We start from the raw sequence: 17,285 nt of genomic DNA, 5'->3' as shown, positions 1-17,285 counted from the left end.
CTTAAGTGGGGGTATTTCTGTCAAACTGTGTGTTAGGGCGTCATTTTTCTTGGAGGCATCTTTATAAGCCTCATATCATGTTTGTAAAAGGATCTTTTTACTGTTTTGAAACCCTAAAGACTTAACACCATCCACTAAAACTGGGGTGTTCTTCGTTCCAGCTTCAACTATACTGTTTCACCTCAGATTTTAACACTGTTATTGTTGTTTTCTACTGGTTTCATACTTTTTCTGCATCATTACCTCTTGACACTGAATCTGTTTTCAGAGCTACTAGCCAATGATCAAAGGTACACCGGGGTTGGAGTTTCTGAAGGAGCATTCAGAAGTATTCCTCCCAATTCAGTCAATAAGAACCTATCCAGCCTGCAACTTATGTTTAAAGCGGTTAATATGGGGATTTAATATATTATTAAGGAGCATTTTTGTCTCAGAAATGTTGTTTGCTACCTCCAAGTGTGTTTGAAAGTAGGATGACTGTCAAAGCTTTCAGAGGAGAAATGGACCTTCAGTGGTAACATTAGAAGTGTTACTAATTGACACCCTGATCATTAGAAAGTGCTTCTTCCAGCATTGGAGGTGCATTTCGTGCTTCTGAATGCTACCCAAGAACTCTAAACATACCCAGATCTCAACTCATTCCAATGGCTGGATTTGGGAGAAATTGGCTTAACAAATCTTGGTAATAAGTTGAATTGTTAATGTGAACTGTCTTTTCTTTTGACATCTGTTGTGTTCGTAATCTAGTTTTTTAGGGGCATTTTTGTCCTTTTATACGTCTTTTTGTTATTAAGGGACTTAAATGTAATTTAAGTACTCCAATATAAGTTCTAATAAAAGGGGGATATTCCCCAACTTTTCTTTTGGCTCCAAATCTCTCCTTGAACGTTTCCTCTTCTCACTTCTCCTCCTTTCTCCTTTCTTCTTCTCTTCTTTCCTCCTCTTCTTTTATCTTTTCCTTTTGTAAATCTTCTTGGTATCAAAGCACACTCTAGAGGGAAGTTTGACTTACAGGAGCATGGCTAACTGCTGACATCATCATTGTTGACTGTTGATGTAAGTAGACTATTTGGTCAGCATTTTTGCCAGATCTTGGAAGTCCTAGGGTTTGTTTAAGTATAATTTAAGACAGATTTTGGTAAGTTTCCATACCTGTTTGCCGTGGATTTCATTTTTCTGATTTTCTTAGAAAATCAGAAAAAAAAACCAGTCTTGCCTTCGAAATTAGCCTCTGTTCTATTGAGATTTTTTTGAACTAGTGATTCTTGTATTGGGTGATCCGTATGATATTTCTAAACACATCAAAAGTGGTTTTACTTGAATTGGTGGAGTTGAGCCTACAAGTAGTGACAATTCTAAGGAGGTGTCTGGAAATTTGTTCAGACTCGGTGACAATCCTAGTGTTCAACTTACCTCTGTAAAACATTATGGAAGCACTTTTTTAAAATGGTCTCAATTCATAAAAATGTTTTCAACCAAAAAAATTTTCATGAAAATGTTTATTGGCAGTTGTGGGAAGAATCCCTCTCCTGAAGGTCCCATATTCCCTGGATAGAAACAAGAGGACCTTACAATCATGATGTGGCTGGTAGGCTCTATGCAGCCACACATTTATAAGAACCACATGTTCCTGTTAATGGCAAAAGACATATGGGAAGTTTCTGCTACTTACTCCCAAGTTCACAATACTGCTATAGTATATCAGCTTTGTAGAGAAGCCAGCAATCTTTGACAGGGGGAGAAACCAGTGACATTACACTTTTCTGCTCTTCAGTTTCTATGGGAAGAAATTGATCATCTTGAGTTACTTGAGTGGAGAGATTCCTTTAATGGAAAGCAGTATAGGAAGCACATGAGAAGCTCAGGGTTTTTGAAGTTTTTACTGGGCTGAATCCCAAATATGATTTTATACAACATATTCTTAGTAACAATGTTGTCACACTTTCAGCTGCTTACTCTTTCATTCAAGGTGAAGAGAGTAGAAGGGCAGCTATGGTGCAGTCTCTTCCTATTGAACATCCATCCATGATAGTGTCTTCTAAGCCCAAGTCTAGTAGCAGTTCAAGGGGGCTTCAATAACTGAAAGTGATGAGGTTGTGTGATTACTGTAAGACCTAAACATACAAAATATAGGTGTTGGAAATTAGACCCTGAATTGAAACCAGCAAAATTTAAGGGAGGCAAGAAAGGCAGTGCTCATGTTGCTACTGGCTGAAATCCATCTGCATCAGTTTACCTTAGTACATGGTTTTCTTTTTTAAAACTCATGAATTAATATTCTATAAACTTAATGAGAATGATAATGTATCAGGGTTGTTGTGAGTTGTGACTAGGGATCAATATATTCACAATATGCTATTCTACTACCTACATATATCCATGTCTTAGTTGCACTCTTTCCAGCTTAGCACCAAAACGAAATGTCTCATTGGAAATTCCAGGATGACAACAATGTTGACTATATATAACCTGTCATAAAAGCAGAATTTGACCAACATTATAAATTTGGAGAGTGAAGCTTTTTCAATATACTTCTTTTGTATTAATGTGTTTTGGCTGTTGATATGTATATAGGTGGGGGAGAGCATTTCTAACAAGAGACTTCTTTCACAACATGGGATCAAAGATGGGAGATCAGGTATTACTTATTGTTGCTGAAGAGGGGGATGAACTTGTTGCAGGAGCTCTTAATCTTATTGGGGGAGACACTTTATTTGGGCGCTTATGGGGGTGTCTTCCACAAGTCTATTATCCAAGTTTACATTTTGAAGCTTGTTATTACCAGGTTTCTACTTCCTTATTCAAACCAACAGATATGAAAATCATGGATGAATAGCATCATGTCTTCTACTTGTGATATAGAAAATTTAATCCATTACCATCACTGTAGTGCCAAGATCTTTAATGATTTGGTGGGTGAGAAGGGGCCTGGGAGAGTAATAAACATAGAAAGATACTGGTTGAAGTTCTCTTTTGATGGTGGATTCTGACCCACTAGGTCTAATTTGAATCTGATAAGGACCTACAAAATCATGGATCCAAACTGACAGACAAATCATTTAACCATAAAATTGAATTTATTGAGAAACATTTACAAATCCATCTGATGAGGGTAGGCCTTGGCGCAATGGTTGGGTTGCTCCATTGAGACCTGGGTAACCAGGGTTCAAATCTTGGAAACAGCATCTCTATGTATCTGCAAGGGTAAGGTTGTGTGCAGACCCTGCATTGGCAGGAGCCTCATGCACTGGAGACTGGACTGCCCTTTATTTACATCCCATCTTATTACCGGATTGCTTATTTACCCCTAAAGGAAGGTGATTATTTATTCCCATGTGTATCAAAAAATTTTTCAAACTATAGTTAGAGGTCTAATTTTGATTGTTTGACTTTAGGCCTCATTCGTTTGCTAGGTAAATGTATTTTACCAGGGGAAGTGTTACCTGGGTAAATACATTTGCCTGTGTTTTTTTTTTGAAGGGAAATGTTAGATGGACAAGTGAGACAATTTTGCCAAAAGACCCCTAACTTTTGTGTGCTGGCAGAGGAATTTTACTCCACATAGTTTGGGCAATTTTCCTCCTCCATGAGTAAGGGATTTACCCATCTAGGAGAATGTAAAAGTTACCCATGAAAGTATCCCAAAAAGTTTACTGGAGGGAAAGTTCACTTTCTGTGAGCCCTACACTTCCCAACAGAAGAATGTGGTGACCAACTTCCCCCAACCCCCAACCCCAACTTACCAGAAAATGAATGGGCCCTTAAAGGGATTCTAGCCTATCATAACTAAGCTCCTCTATGTTCCTAGCATGCCAGTATGGGACACAATACATACTCAATATGACAATATATACTGCATGGACACTTCTAGATAAGCTCTATAGAATTTGAAACTTTTAGAATATGTAAAGTAGCATATTTTAACAAATCCTAATATAAGCAAATCAGTATGTGTTGTAAATCCTATTAAATTTGTTAAGACACTTAAGAAATGATATCATCAATGGATATGACACTTAACAGAACAGAATGGTAAAACATTCATGCATCCGACCCCATATAGTTGGGATAAGGATTAGATGGTGATGAAGTGTCCTTGTTTCAGTGTTGAGTGGACCCCATAGACAATACACTGGTCTGGTGTAGGTTCTCATTCTACACTTCTACTATGCTAAATGATATAAGGTTAAATCATGAATTCTTTTCTATGTAATCCCCCTACCACATGATCAATTTATTTAGTACTCTGGCTCAAGGTTTTGGTTGATAGAATTCTCAAAGTTTTCATACAACCCATTGCATAGTTTCAAAAGATTTCCACATATTTTTCATAAAGATTCCTTGTTTCAGTGTTGAGTGGACCCCATAGACAATACACTGGTCTGGTGTAAGTTCTCATTCTACACTTCTACTATGCTAAATGATATAAGGTTAAATCATGAATTCTTTTCTATGTAATCCCCCTACCACATGATCAATTTATTTAGTACTCTGGCTCAAGGTTTTGGTTGAGAGAATTCTTGAAGTTTTCATACAACCCATTGCACAGTTTCAAAAGATTTCCACATTTTTTTCATAAAGATTATTGTTTTACCATCTTCCAGGCAATTGAAGCAGCAATTGAACTAAATCTTAAAAAGGTAGAGGCAGGAGCTCAGGGAGAACATAAAATCCAGCGGGGTTACCTACCTGTGACTACTTACAGCTGCCATTACATTCTAGATGAAGGTTTTAGAGAAGCTATAAAGGACTTTCTTGTGCGTGAAACAGATCAGGTATTGTTCTTGTCTTTTTTCTTCCTGTTATTTGGCTTTACATTAAGAAGAATTATAGGTTTTCCTAGTTAATGGAATATGGTGTATCATATTAGTATTATAGATTCTATCATACATTAGTGTGTTCCATATTGTAAATAGTGTATTTATTTTATTTTAGCCCCTTTCTAGGGATATTTCATCAATTATAAATAAGTGTGATAATAGGATAATCAACAGATTAGACTAGCTAGTTGTAGACCCCACTTGCAATAATCTAAAATAAAGAAAAGAAAAACAGAAGAGAAGAAGATGGAAGAGAGAAAAGTAATGGAGGAAAAATATGGAAGAAAGGGAAGGAAGAAGAGAGAGAGTTCAAACCACTCTTCAGCCCCTAATAATCTCTTTTATTATTTAGTCGTAAAAGTGGGGACAATTACATGAGTACCCTTAGTAGGGCGGCCAGCACTAAAGATGATAATGAAAAAGAGAAAACAGGCCATAACTAAGGCCCACTACCTACTAACAAAAGTTACAAACATAACTTAAAGAAAATAAAGAAACTAAGGCCCATTCGGCCCATCATCTCTACACTCCCCATGAAGCTAAGCATGGATATCAATCATGCCTAGTTGCTTATAAAATGCTGTAACTTTGCCTTGGGGACACCCTTGTTTAGAACATCTACTAACTATTGGTCCAAGGCAATGAAAGGAAGGAGCCTGATTATGTTTTGAACATCTCTTATAAAATGCCAGTCAACTTCAATATGCTTTGTCCTATCATGCTAAACTGGGTTGTGAGTTACGTTTATTGCAGTCTGATTATCACAATAAGCATTAAGGGCTTATCATGTTTAATACCCATCTCCTCTAGAAGTAACCTGAGCCATAACAACTTTGAAACTCCATGTGCCATTGCCCTATACTCTGCCTCAGCTAAAGATCTAGCTACTATTAACTGTTTCTTACTCCTCTAGGAGACAATATTCCCTGCAACCAAGGCACAGTAACCCGATGTAGATCTCATATCATCAATACTACCAGTCCAATTGGCACCTATGTAAACCTCTAGCTTCATGTATCCATTGCTTAGATAAGGGGGCACCCTTTCCTGGAGTTCCCTTAAAGTAACACAGAACCCGTTCATACTTCTCATACTTTGCTCTGGTAGTTGCAAGTTATTCTCCCACTAACTTCTCATTACCAAAACCTTTTTCAATCCCAAAAGAGGTGGCTACATTGCTATTGCCACTCTTCCTAGTCCCACTCTTCTTACCATTGTTGTTATTCTTGAATATAGGAGGTATAAGCTCTAGATGTAGTTTCCAACAAGTATCCTTCACGTGCTTAGGTTTCTTGAAATACTCACATACTACATCTTTCTTCTCAATACCAGCCCTTGGCTTCATCCTAGCATTGGCAAAATGATCTGTTGAGACCTGTGTAACCTGCACATGTCTCTGACTTTCCTCACTGCTAACTATGGCATAGGATTGGGACTAGGTAACCATCTTTTGCATCTGACAATGTCATACTCGGGATTGAATCCGGTGAGGAACTCAAAAACCCAATTTATCTCCACTAACTTCCTAGGAGTCCCAGCATCTTTTGTACACCCCTAAAGAATAGTCTCCAAGTCAATCTCCTACCAAAGAGATTTCAGCATGGAGAAATAAACAGCCAAAGATTTCTCCCCCTATCTTAAATTATTGGCATCATTCTTTAGCTTGTAGGCCCTAGAAACATTCAACTTCTGGTAATAGGTCTCTGTAACATTGTCCCATACCTCTTGCAATCTCCATCCACAAGTAATGCTGACTAATATGAGGTTGCATGGAATTCACTAACAAACCTACTACAGTGTAGTTCTCCTACATCCACCTCTCATAGGTAGGGTCATCCTCCACGGGTTTCTCCTTGGTCCCAGTGATGTACCCCCATTTACCTGTATTGCATACATGAATCTTTATAGACTGAAACCAAGCTAAAAAATTGGTTCCATCCAACTTTATTGAGGTTATTGCCCCTAATAGAGTCTCCAAAGACCCTCTTGGACCAAACCTGAAATCGGTGGAGAGTTTCATCTCACCTCCAATTTGCTCCATTGGACAAACGAAGACAAACAAAAATCAAAATAGGGTGCTACTAGTCAAGAATTACTGTCCTAAGTCCAAAGCTTCTCTTCAAATAGCCAAAATGAGGGTTTTCACCAGAGCCAACAAAATGGGAAAAAGTCTGGCTGCTCCTGCCAAAGGCTTCAGAAACCTTTCCAACTTGGGTCGATCTCAAAGATAATCAGAATGCTTCTATTCAATCCCCAAGTGCCACTTCTAGACTCCCTCTATACCCCGTAATCAAAAGGCTCTCCAATTAGCTAGGGTTTTTAGGAAACTCTCTAAGAACCTGCCTTGGGCCCCAAATCAGCACTACAATCTTCTCCAAGAACCTCCTCTAACTAGGCTGAATACTTTCCTCTAACTAGGCTGCACTACAATCTTCTCCCCAAACCAGCACTCTAGTACCAAGTTGTAGATCCCATCTGCAATAATCTGAGATAAAGAAAAGAAAAAAAAAGGAGAAGAAGAAGACTGGAGAGAAAATTAATGGAGGAAGAAGAAGGAAGAAAGGGAAGGAAGAAGAGGGAGGGTTCAAACCCCTCTTCAGCCCCCAAATAATCTCTTTTATTCCTTAGTTGTAAAAGTGGGGACAATTACATGAGTACCCTTACTAGGGCAGTCAGCACTACCTACTCACATAACTAAGGCCCAATACCTACTAACATAAGTCATAAACATAACTTAAAGAAAATAAAGAAACTAGGGCCCATTCGGCCCATCATCTCTATTCCCATCAATTTTATTCTTTTCATCTATAACATTCTTTATACTGTTTGCTTTGGTTTGCTTCAAAATTAATATGGTGTCAAAGCAGCTTTCTTGCACAAGATTTTAAAGTAGTTGATACTTGAACATTGATGTTTAGAACATCAATGGATGGCTAGAAAATAAGTTTGGTATTGGTGAATTGTAGTAAGAAAATTTGAATTGACTTGTTTTGTTGATTGATTCCTAAATTGGCTTTTCATTTGATTTTAATCAATATGAGAAGTTGTATTTTAGAGACCAGAAATTTTTGGTGGATTTTTGGTTGAGTTTTACGGCCTTGGTTTTGATCATTCCAAAGAACCTTTTTTACAGAAAATTGTTGAGTTATCTATAAGCTATCTTGTTACAGTTCACTTAATGTGACCATGGTAGGCATACAACAAAGCCTTTCTAGGCATTCTCTTCTAATAACACAATATCCTTTCAATAGCAGCAAGATGAGAAGTGCAGGGATGATGCATATATTGACTGACTACACTAACAACATTGGAAATGTCTAGTCTAGTCAAACATAGATAAAGTTATTTTAGATAAAACAAGACCAATCGATCAAAACAGTCCCAAACATGATTGAATCAAAGACTCAGATCTGGATATGTCTGAGTTTTGTAGAAGAAAATCTCAAATAAATAAGAAGGGGACATGAAATCACCACCAAAAAAATGTCTAAAATCATATCAATCAAAATTTAGGGTTTCCAAGAACTGAAGGAACTGGAAGATGTGCCAACTATACCATCTACTGATGTCAGTATTCGGCATTGATGACATCAACCATGGCTACTGTAGTCAAGCCTTGTTCTGCAGGTTGCTTACCAACTTGAACAATCAAAGATTGCGAGAGAGAAGGAAGAAAATAAGAAAGAAGAAAAGAGGAGAAAAATTTTGAAGAGAAACCAATATACATTGGTCGCTCGTTAGAATTTATACTAATATACATGATTTACAATTATACCCTCAATTAGAGAAAAACATGTCAAAGACAAAAATACCCTTAGATAGATGCCTCGTGACACTCCTGAATTATATAAATGGAGTTAAATTGTTTGGCATTTTTTGTAACTTCTTATCATGGTTCACAATATCGACGATATTTGGCAAAATATCCCCGATATATCCCCATTTGCTCGGTGGCAATACGAAATCTTCCAGGAATCTTTTTCTCCAAATATCCTTGATATTTTGCCGATATGCTGACTATATTTCAGATTTCATTGATAGATTATATATTTAAAGTTTAAAACTTTAGAATATTATTAAATGCTTTTCAATATTTCATTACAATCATCATAGTTTTTTAAAAATATTTTCCTGGAAGAACCAACAGGGAATTAGTGATTTGATAATTGGCTTACTAATTTGATATGATTCACTTACCAAATCACTATAATTCAAAGGAAAAAGAGAAATGCATATAACTACAAAAGAGTATTTTCAATCTAATCAAAACATATAGTAACAATAAAGACAAAAGTTAAAATGGCAAGCGATTGACATATATAAAGAAGAGATGGATAAAGATCAAAAGGTTGACAAAGAGAAACATACCTATTACAATTGCTTAATTTTTTCCTATTTGAGTTTTTCAGTTCTTTGTTATGGTTTGAGCCTAAAATGTGCAATTATATTTTTTCTAATGATCTCATGAAGGTTTATTAAGTTAATGTTTCTAGAATTTTTTCTTTATTTTTTTAGCAAAATATCCAAAATTTCTCCAACTCAACATGGCGAATTTTTCGTTGGTATCGAATATCGGTATTACAAACCATGGTTTTTATCTTTTTACATTCTCGCTATTCATATTGGTGTGCCAGTTATCTCTTTGTATGAATGAATTTAACTGTTTGACTTTAATTGTAACTTTAGTTTGATATTCTAATTATTCCTTTCTGTAGTGGCTGCTGTTCTATATGTTAGACATCACTGAATTAATATCTTTTATATTAGATATTCTTTAGGCGAGAGTTTTTACTTCTTCACCTATTATCAGATTATTTTATTTCCCACTTTGGTCCTTTTTCTAAACAATCTATACTTTTATAGCTCCTCCTGTATATTTATATATAAAATTTATACAAAAAACCTATTGAATGATTAAAATCATCTTCAAGAAGTCCAAATGATTAATAGACTTAATTTAATCTTGACAATAGTTGTTTTGAACAGCTGTACTTGTTCATTTTATATATAGGGTTCAACCTGTTATCCTATTAATCCTTTATCTTTCAGGGATAAGGATGATTCTCACAGTAGCAGTACTTCTGAATTGTGTAATGCAATAGAATCAGTGATTTAAAAGGCACGCCTAGGTGCACAGGTGAGGCGCATTTTGGAGTAGTCACCTCGCCCAAGTCCTAGGCGCAGAACTTTCAAAAGACACATGCGTGGTGTTGAGACCCAAACACTCCTTCCAGAACCCACTAGGGGAGTGGAGCAGGCCACCACCCATCATCCATTCACAAGGAGACAGAGAAGACAGGCGACAGAGCCCCAGAATTAGTTACACTCAGAGTTGGTTACTCTGCCGCCAGAGGATATTCCATCCATGTTATCTGCCAGAGTTAGTTACCCAGAAATCAGAGGATATTCCCTCTGATATTACATTTGTAGGCCAGCTATATAAGGCCATCATCATATAATGAAAGCAATGAATGATTCTCCTTTTATTTTCTTCTCCCTGAGTCCAGTTATTTCCTTCCTTCCCTTCTCTTTTTCTCCCCATCTTCTGTTTCAGGAGGTCAAGCTTCCCTCAAAGAGGCTTCCGAGGTGAGCGGAAACTCACCAAGTTGGTATCAGAGCCAAGTTGCAGACCAGCTATGCCGCAGACAAGATCCTCTACCTTGAAAGATAGAGTTGACCAACTTGAGATTGGGTTCCACCAGGTATTGAACAAACTCAGGGATCTCAAGGTGGTCATCTCTAACCTTGCCTCTCAACAACAGTTCGACGAGACCAGTCATCCAGTAGGGGCTGACGCCTCTGCTTCCGGTAGCCAAGGAACTGGGTATTACCCCGCCAGAAAGGTCACTAAAATCAATTTTCCCAACTATTCCGGTGGAGATCCCATTCCTTGGATTTTCAGAGCAGAGAGATTCTTCGAGTACCATGAAACCCCTGCACACCAGCGCGTCGCCATCGCCTCCATTCACCTAGAAGGAGACGCTATTCTCTGGCTCCAGTGGTATCGACAAACCCATCCTCAGGTAACTTGGGTGGAGTTCACGGAAGCTCTGTGCATCCGTTTTGGGCCGACGACGTTCGTGGATTATGATGAACTCCTCACTCGACTAAAACAGACTGGGACGGTAGCAGACTACCAGCTCGAGTTCGAAAGAATGGCGACTAGGGTACATGGATGGCCAGAGAAGGCCTTGGTGGGGTGTTTTGTGCGAGGTCTCTGAGAAGACATCCGCCTGGAAGTGAGAGCTCTTCGACCAGTGACAGTCATGGCGGTGGTGGGTATGGCTCGCCTGCAAGAAGAGAAGATCAACAGTATGCGCAGAACCAGCAAGCTATCCTACCCGAATGTGAGGGTTCCCCAGCGGGTCGAACAACAACCCATGAAACAAGTTGGGGATTCTCAGAAGCCCATTTTGCCCAGGCCCACTGTGCCCTTCAAACGCCTCTCGTGGGCTGAGATGCAGGCCCGACGCGAGAAGGGCCTCTGTTACAATTGTGATGACAAGTTTGGACCGGGCCATAAGTGCAGAGTCCAGCGAGTGTTTCTCCTTCAGACAGAGGAAGAACCAGAAGGGACCGTCTCAGAACACGTAGAAGATTGTGAACTGATCTCAGATGAACCTGAACCTATTGGAGCCGAGATCTCCTTACACGCCCTCATGGGCCTCAACCTTCTTCAATCCATGCGAGTAGAAGGAAGGTTGGTGGGCCGATCTGTCATGATCTTGATTGACAGTGGCTCTACCCTGAATTTCATCACTTGCCGATTAGCAAGGCAACTAGGTATGACTATACAACCCACTCCACTCTTTTCGATCTATGTGGCTAATGGAAGTCAAATGTTATGTGATGGTGTGTGCAAGAAGGAAAAGATCCTTATACAAGGCCACTATTTCGTGGTAGATCTCCACCCATTGGGTTTCTCAGGGGCTGATATTATTCTAGGAATTCATTGGTCACATGGCCTAGGGCCTGCACTTTGTGATTGGGCCAAAATGACAATGGACTTTTATCAGGATGGTCAGACTTGCCATCTACAAGGGGTGCGGCCTCCGAGTCCCCAAGGTGATACTGTAGCTTCCATGTTACGGGCCTCCAAGGATACTGGACAGCCCTTATTTATGCACTTAGGCATGCAGCCCACAGTTCCAACTTTAAACAATCAAGGCTGTGCCCATGTTATGGGCCCGGGCGTAGGATCTCATCACGGGTCGGTCCACGGGGAGAAAGCCCTGCTTTCCCTTGGGCCTTCCCTTGTGTGCAGAACCTATTGTGGAAAACCGAATGGGTGATTTGTCCAATAGACCACCCGAACTCTCCGAATGGGTGATTTGTCCAAGAGACCACCCAAACTCTCCTCACTCTTCTCTTGACTGGAAAACTAAATGTCTTTACTTCAACTCGTAGCTCCTTAAATAGGAGATTACAGAAGGAAATTCCTTGTTGGATTCGGCTAGGCTAGGGTAATCCAACTCAAACTCAAACTCCTAATTACCTACTCCTAATGGTAATACAACTCTTACTTAAGAAGATAAGGATAAGGGATGGTGTAACTGGCGGCGAGTTGGTGAGCAAAGCTGATGTGGTAAGATAAGTGTGGACCCACCCTGATGAGCTGTCGTGTGGGCCCCACCCTACTGCTGCTGCTGGGCGGTGCGCGCGTCTCGCAGTGTTGCTGCCGTGAGGTGCGTGCTGCTACCTCGTGCTGCTGCCGTGCGGTGCGTGTTGCGCGCTGTCGGGCGGTGCATGCTGCGCGCTGCCGGGCGGTACGTGCTGCACGCTGCCGGGCGGTGCGTGCTGCGCGTTGCCGGGCGGTGCGTGCTGCGCGCTGCCAGGCGGTGCGTGTGGCGCGCTGCCAGGCGGTGCATGCTGCTGCCTATGACTACGCCGCAGCGCGCTGCCGGGCGGTGTGTCCATAACATCACACCCCTCCTGGACTACGAGCTTGTCCTCAAGCTCGAATTGGGTGTCGAAAACACCGTCAAAGGAATCCTGGATAGGTGGAATGGCTTTGCCCTCCTGGATCAGGTTCTCATGGAGGGGGTTCATCCTCATCTTCCTCTTGTTTCACCAGGAGGTAGAAAAGTCTCTTGCACTTGTGCCCTGCTGAGTAGAGTTCATCGCAATTAAAACATTGCCCCCTCGCCCTGCGTTCTGCCATCTCAGCCCTGGACAAGTGCTTAATAGGGTGTGTACCGATGCTGCTCCCCACACCGGATGCTGATCTGGAGTTGGTGCTCGTCTCTGGCTTCCGTTCTGGGCTGGCTGCTGGATATGGAGCCATTTCGAGTGGTTCCCTGTTGGCTGCCAGCGAAGGCCCTCCTCCAATAGGCTTCGGATTTGCCCAAGCCGCTGCTGGGCATCCCATGCTGGACGGCCCTCGGCTAATCTGCAGTTTGCGCTTGAAGGCTCGGGCTAAATTCATTGCCGTGACCAGGTTAGGCGGGCTCTGCATCTCTACATCAACTCTCAGGGGTTCGGCTAGACCAGCTGTGAACATATCCACCTGCTGGTCTGGGCGTACTGAAGAGGCCCTGGCGAGAAGGGTCTAGAACTGCCGCTGATACTCTGCTACGGTCCCGGTCTGCTTGAGGTTAATGAGTTCCCCCAAGGGGTTGCTTGTTAATGGGGGTCCGAACCGAAGGAGGCAGTACAACTTGAACTGATCCCAACTAAGACCTGGTTCCTCCTGCTCCACTCGGTAGAACCAGAGCTGCGCTTCTTCGGTCAAGTGGAACGCGGTCAGGCTGACCTTGTCCTTCTCCTCCGTGCGCTGATTACGGAAGAATTGCTCACAGCGGTACAGCCATCCCAGTGGGTCGCCACTGCCGTTGTATGAGGGAAACTCCAAACTGCTATACTTGGGAATAACTGCGGCTGTCGGGGCAGCGATCTGCTGTTTGCTGGATGCCTCTGCCCAGTCTGGACGGCGACCGTTTGTGTTGGCGATTCCCTTAGAACTCCTTTCTTTGTTGGAGAGGAATGCTTCCAGCAGGCGTCGCAGCTCTCGGACATCTTCTTTGACTTCACGAACCTCCATGCTGGTTTCTGCTAGCCTATGTTCCAGTTCGTGGACCTTGGATGATAGCTGCTCCATATTGCCCATGACGTTTGGCTCTGATACCAGAATGTTATGGGCCCAGGCGTAGGATCTCATCACGGGTCGGTCCACGGGGAGAAAGCCCTGCTTTCCCTTGCGCCTTCCCTTGCGTGCAGAACCTATTGAAAACCAAATGGGTGATTTGTCCAAGAGACCACCCGAACTCTCCTCACTCTTCTCTTGACTGGAAAACTGAATGTCTTTACTTCAATTCGTAGCTCCTTAAATAGGAGATTACAGAAGGAAATTCCTTGTTGGATTCGGCTAGGCTAGGGTAATCCAACTCAAACTCAAACTCCTAATTACCTACTCCTAATGGTAACACAACTCTTATTTAAGAAGATAAGATAAGGATAAGGGATAAGGGATAAGGGATGGTGTAGCTGGCGGCGAGTCGGTGAGCAGAGCTGATGTGGTAAGATAAGTGTGGACCCACCCTGATGAGATGTCGTGTGGGCCCCGCCCTACTGCTGCCGCCGGGCGGTGCGCGCGTCTCGCAGTGCTGCTGCCGTGAGGTGCGTGCTGCTGCCATGCGGTGCGTGCTGCGCGCTGCCGGGCGGTGCGTGCTGCACGCTGCCGGGCTGCTGTGCGGTGCTGCTGGGCAGTGCGTGCTGCTGTGCGGCCCGCTGTGCGTGCTGCTGCCTATGACTGTGCCGCAGTGCGCTGCCGGGCGGTGTGTCCATAAAAGACCAACCCACGGAAGCCCAACACGAGGCACTACGATCGATACTCGATCAGTTTGGTGATGTGTTCAAGGAACCAAGCCAATTACCTCCACCCCGGGCGCATGACCATCAGATACCCCTCTTACCAAATTCTAAACCAGCCAATGTGAGGCCATATAGATACCCCTATTTCCAGAAGCTAGAAATTGAGAAGGCAGTAAGAGAGCTAATGAACAAGGGGCATATACAAACCAGCACCAACCCATTTTCATCCCCTGTACTCCTAGTAAAAAAGAAGGATGGCAGTTGGCGGTTTTGTGTAGATTACCGGGCCCTGAATCAGATTACAGTGAAGGACAAGTTCCCGATACCCCTCATTGATGAACTGCTAGACGAGTTAGGAGAAGCACAGGTGTTCTCCAAACTTGACCTGCAATCCGGGTATCATCAGATCCGGGTTCACCAGGCCGACATCCACAAGACAGCCTTCAGAACCCATGATGGCCATTATGAGTTTCTGGTTATGCCGTTTGGATTCACAAACGCCCCCTCCACCTTCCAGGCCCTCATGAATGACATTTTCAGGCCATTCTTAAGGCAATTTATTTTAGTATTCTTCGATGACATTCTGGTTTACAGCAAGGATTGGGACACCCATATGGAACATCTGAAACTTACCCTCACCACTCTAAGGGAATATCAGTTACATGCCAAAATGACCAAGTGTTCTTTTGGACAAAAACAGATACAATACTTAGGCCATGTGGTTGCAGCAGGGCGGGTCATGGCAGACCCAGAAAAGATAGATGCCATCCAAAAATGGCCCAAGCCCACTACTATAAAGGCTCTCAGGGGTTTCCTTGAGCTTACCAGATATTATAGGCGCTTCATTAAGGGGTATGGGCTCATGGCCGCCCCCGCTAACGCGTCTGTTGAAGAAGGATTCTTTCAGCTGGGCTGATGAGGCCCAACGGGCCTTTGAAGACTTGAAGACAGCAGTTTCGAGCCCTCCAGTCCTTACTCTTCCGGACTTCATCCAACCCTTTGAGATAGAGTGTGATGCCTCAAGTGCAGGGGTAGGGGCCGTCCTGATGCAGAAGGGACAGCCCATTGCTTACTTCAGCAAAGCCCTATCAGCCGCTCACCAGAACCAGTCCACTTATGTCAAGGAGATGATGGCAGTGGTAATAGCAGTCCAGAAATGGCGTACATACCTATTGGGACGCCAATTTATCATCAGATCAGACCAACGAAGTCTGAAGTATATAGCAAAACAAAGAGTGCACACCCCGGAGCAGCAAAAGTGGCTTAGTAAACTGATGGGCTTCAACTACCGAATAGAGTATAAACCTGGGCCCGCCAACAGGGTAGCTGATGCCTTATCACGGGTAGAGGAGCTGGCCCAACTAACCTACTCTCAGCCCAGTTATCCCTTGTTTGTAGCCATACGGCAAGAGGCAATGTTTGACCCGCAGCTGCAAGACTTTAGGGAAAAAGTGAGGCAGGACCCTTCCCAGGTTGCAGGTTACCAAATTGTAGGACCAGACCTCTTCTTTAAGGGCAGGTTCGTGATTGCTCCAAATTCCAGCCACAAAACTGAACTATTGAAGTTGTTTCATGATTCTACTTTGGGGGGACATTCAGGAGTGCTAAGGACTCTAAAGAGGCTCAGCAGCCACTACCATTGGGTAGGAATGTCCAAGGACGTGTTACACTGTGTCCGAATGCCAAACCTGTCAATAGTAGAAATACTCCTCACAGTCTCCCGCGGGCCTTGTACAACCCCTCAAGATTCCAGAGCAAGTATGGGAAGACCTCTACATGGACTTCATCACCGGATTTCCCCGTTCTCTAGGTAAGGAGGTTATCATGGTAGTAGTTGACCGTCTCACCAAGTATAGCCATTTCTCTGCCCTGCCTCACCCATACACCGCAGCAACGGTGGCTGACATCTTCATACGGGACGTCGCAAAATTGCATGGGACACCAAGATCCATTGTCTCGAACCGTGACCCTACCTTCCTGAGTTCATTCTGGAAGGAATACTTCCGATTGCAAGGAACCCAACTGCACCCATCCACAAGTTACCACCCCCAGACGGATGGACAGACTGAAGTTCTTAATCGGTGCTTAGAAGCCTACCTGAGATGCTTCATAGGGGAGAAGCCCAAACAGTGGGCCCACTGGCTCCTGTGGGCAGAATACTAGTACAACACGACTTATCAGTCAGCGGCAGGAATGACACCCTTCAAGGCTCTATATGGCAGAGAACCTCCTCCCATATTACCTTATGAATTTGGGTCGGCTAAGGTGACGGAAGTAGAGACTCGCCTACTGGCAAGAGACGAGATCCTTAGACTACTCAAGGCCAATTTGATTAAAGCCCAGCAACGGATGAAGGTCTACTATGACTCTCACCACCGCCCACTAGAGTTTCAGGTAGGTGATTTTGTCTACCTTAAGCTCCAACCTCACCGCCAGGTCTCAGTGATGAGACGGGCTTGGCACAAGCTAGCTCCCAAAAATTATGGGCCCTATAAGGTGCTGGAGAGAGTGGGCCTTGTTGCTTACAGATTGGACCTCCCTGCTACCTCGAAGCTTCACCCGGTGTTTCACATCTCACTTCTCAGGAAAGCTGTGGGGAATCATACCCCTATCTCACCCAACTTACCCCAATTTATAGAGGAAGGGGACATTTAC

General features: G+C 42.9%; 1 protein-coding gene across 4 annotated transcripts in view; it reads left to right on the top strand.

Moving 5' to 3' along the window:
- Positions 1-17,285, top strand: part of LOC104610180 (acyl-CoA) — a 110,046-nt gene that overhangs the window by 82,797 nt on the left and 9,964 nt on the right. For 3 of the 4 annotated variants that reach the window (XM_088887950.1, XM_010276690.3, XM_010276691.3), the window contains 2 exons: positions 2,575-2,785; positions 4,605-4,775. In XM_088887950.1, the coding sequence (XP_088744076.1) occupies positions 2,575-2,785; positions 4,605-4,775 (382 nt within the window). The remainder of the gene's footprint in view (positions 1-2,574; positions 2,786-4,604; positions 4,776-17,285) is intronic. The other variant, XM_088887951.1, reaches the window with a different exon arrangement.

The sequence above is a fragment of the Nelumbo nucifera genome, chromosome 5 (assembly GCF_055504915.1).
Source record: "Nelumbo nucifera cultivar China Antique chromosome 5, China Antique-T2T, whole genome shotgun sequence".
Taxonomy (NCBI): domain Eukaryota; kingdom Viridiplantae; phylum Streptophyta; class Magnoliopsida; order Proteales; family Nelumbonaceae; genus Nelumbo; species Nelumbo nucifera.
Note: the sequence above shows the minus strand (reverse complement) of the source record. Positions and strands in the feature narration are given on the sequence as shown.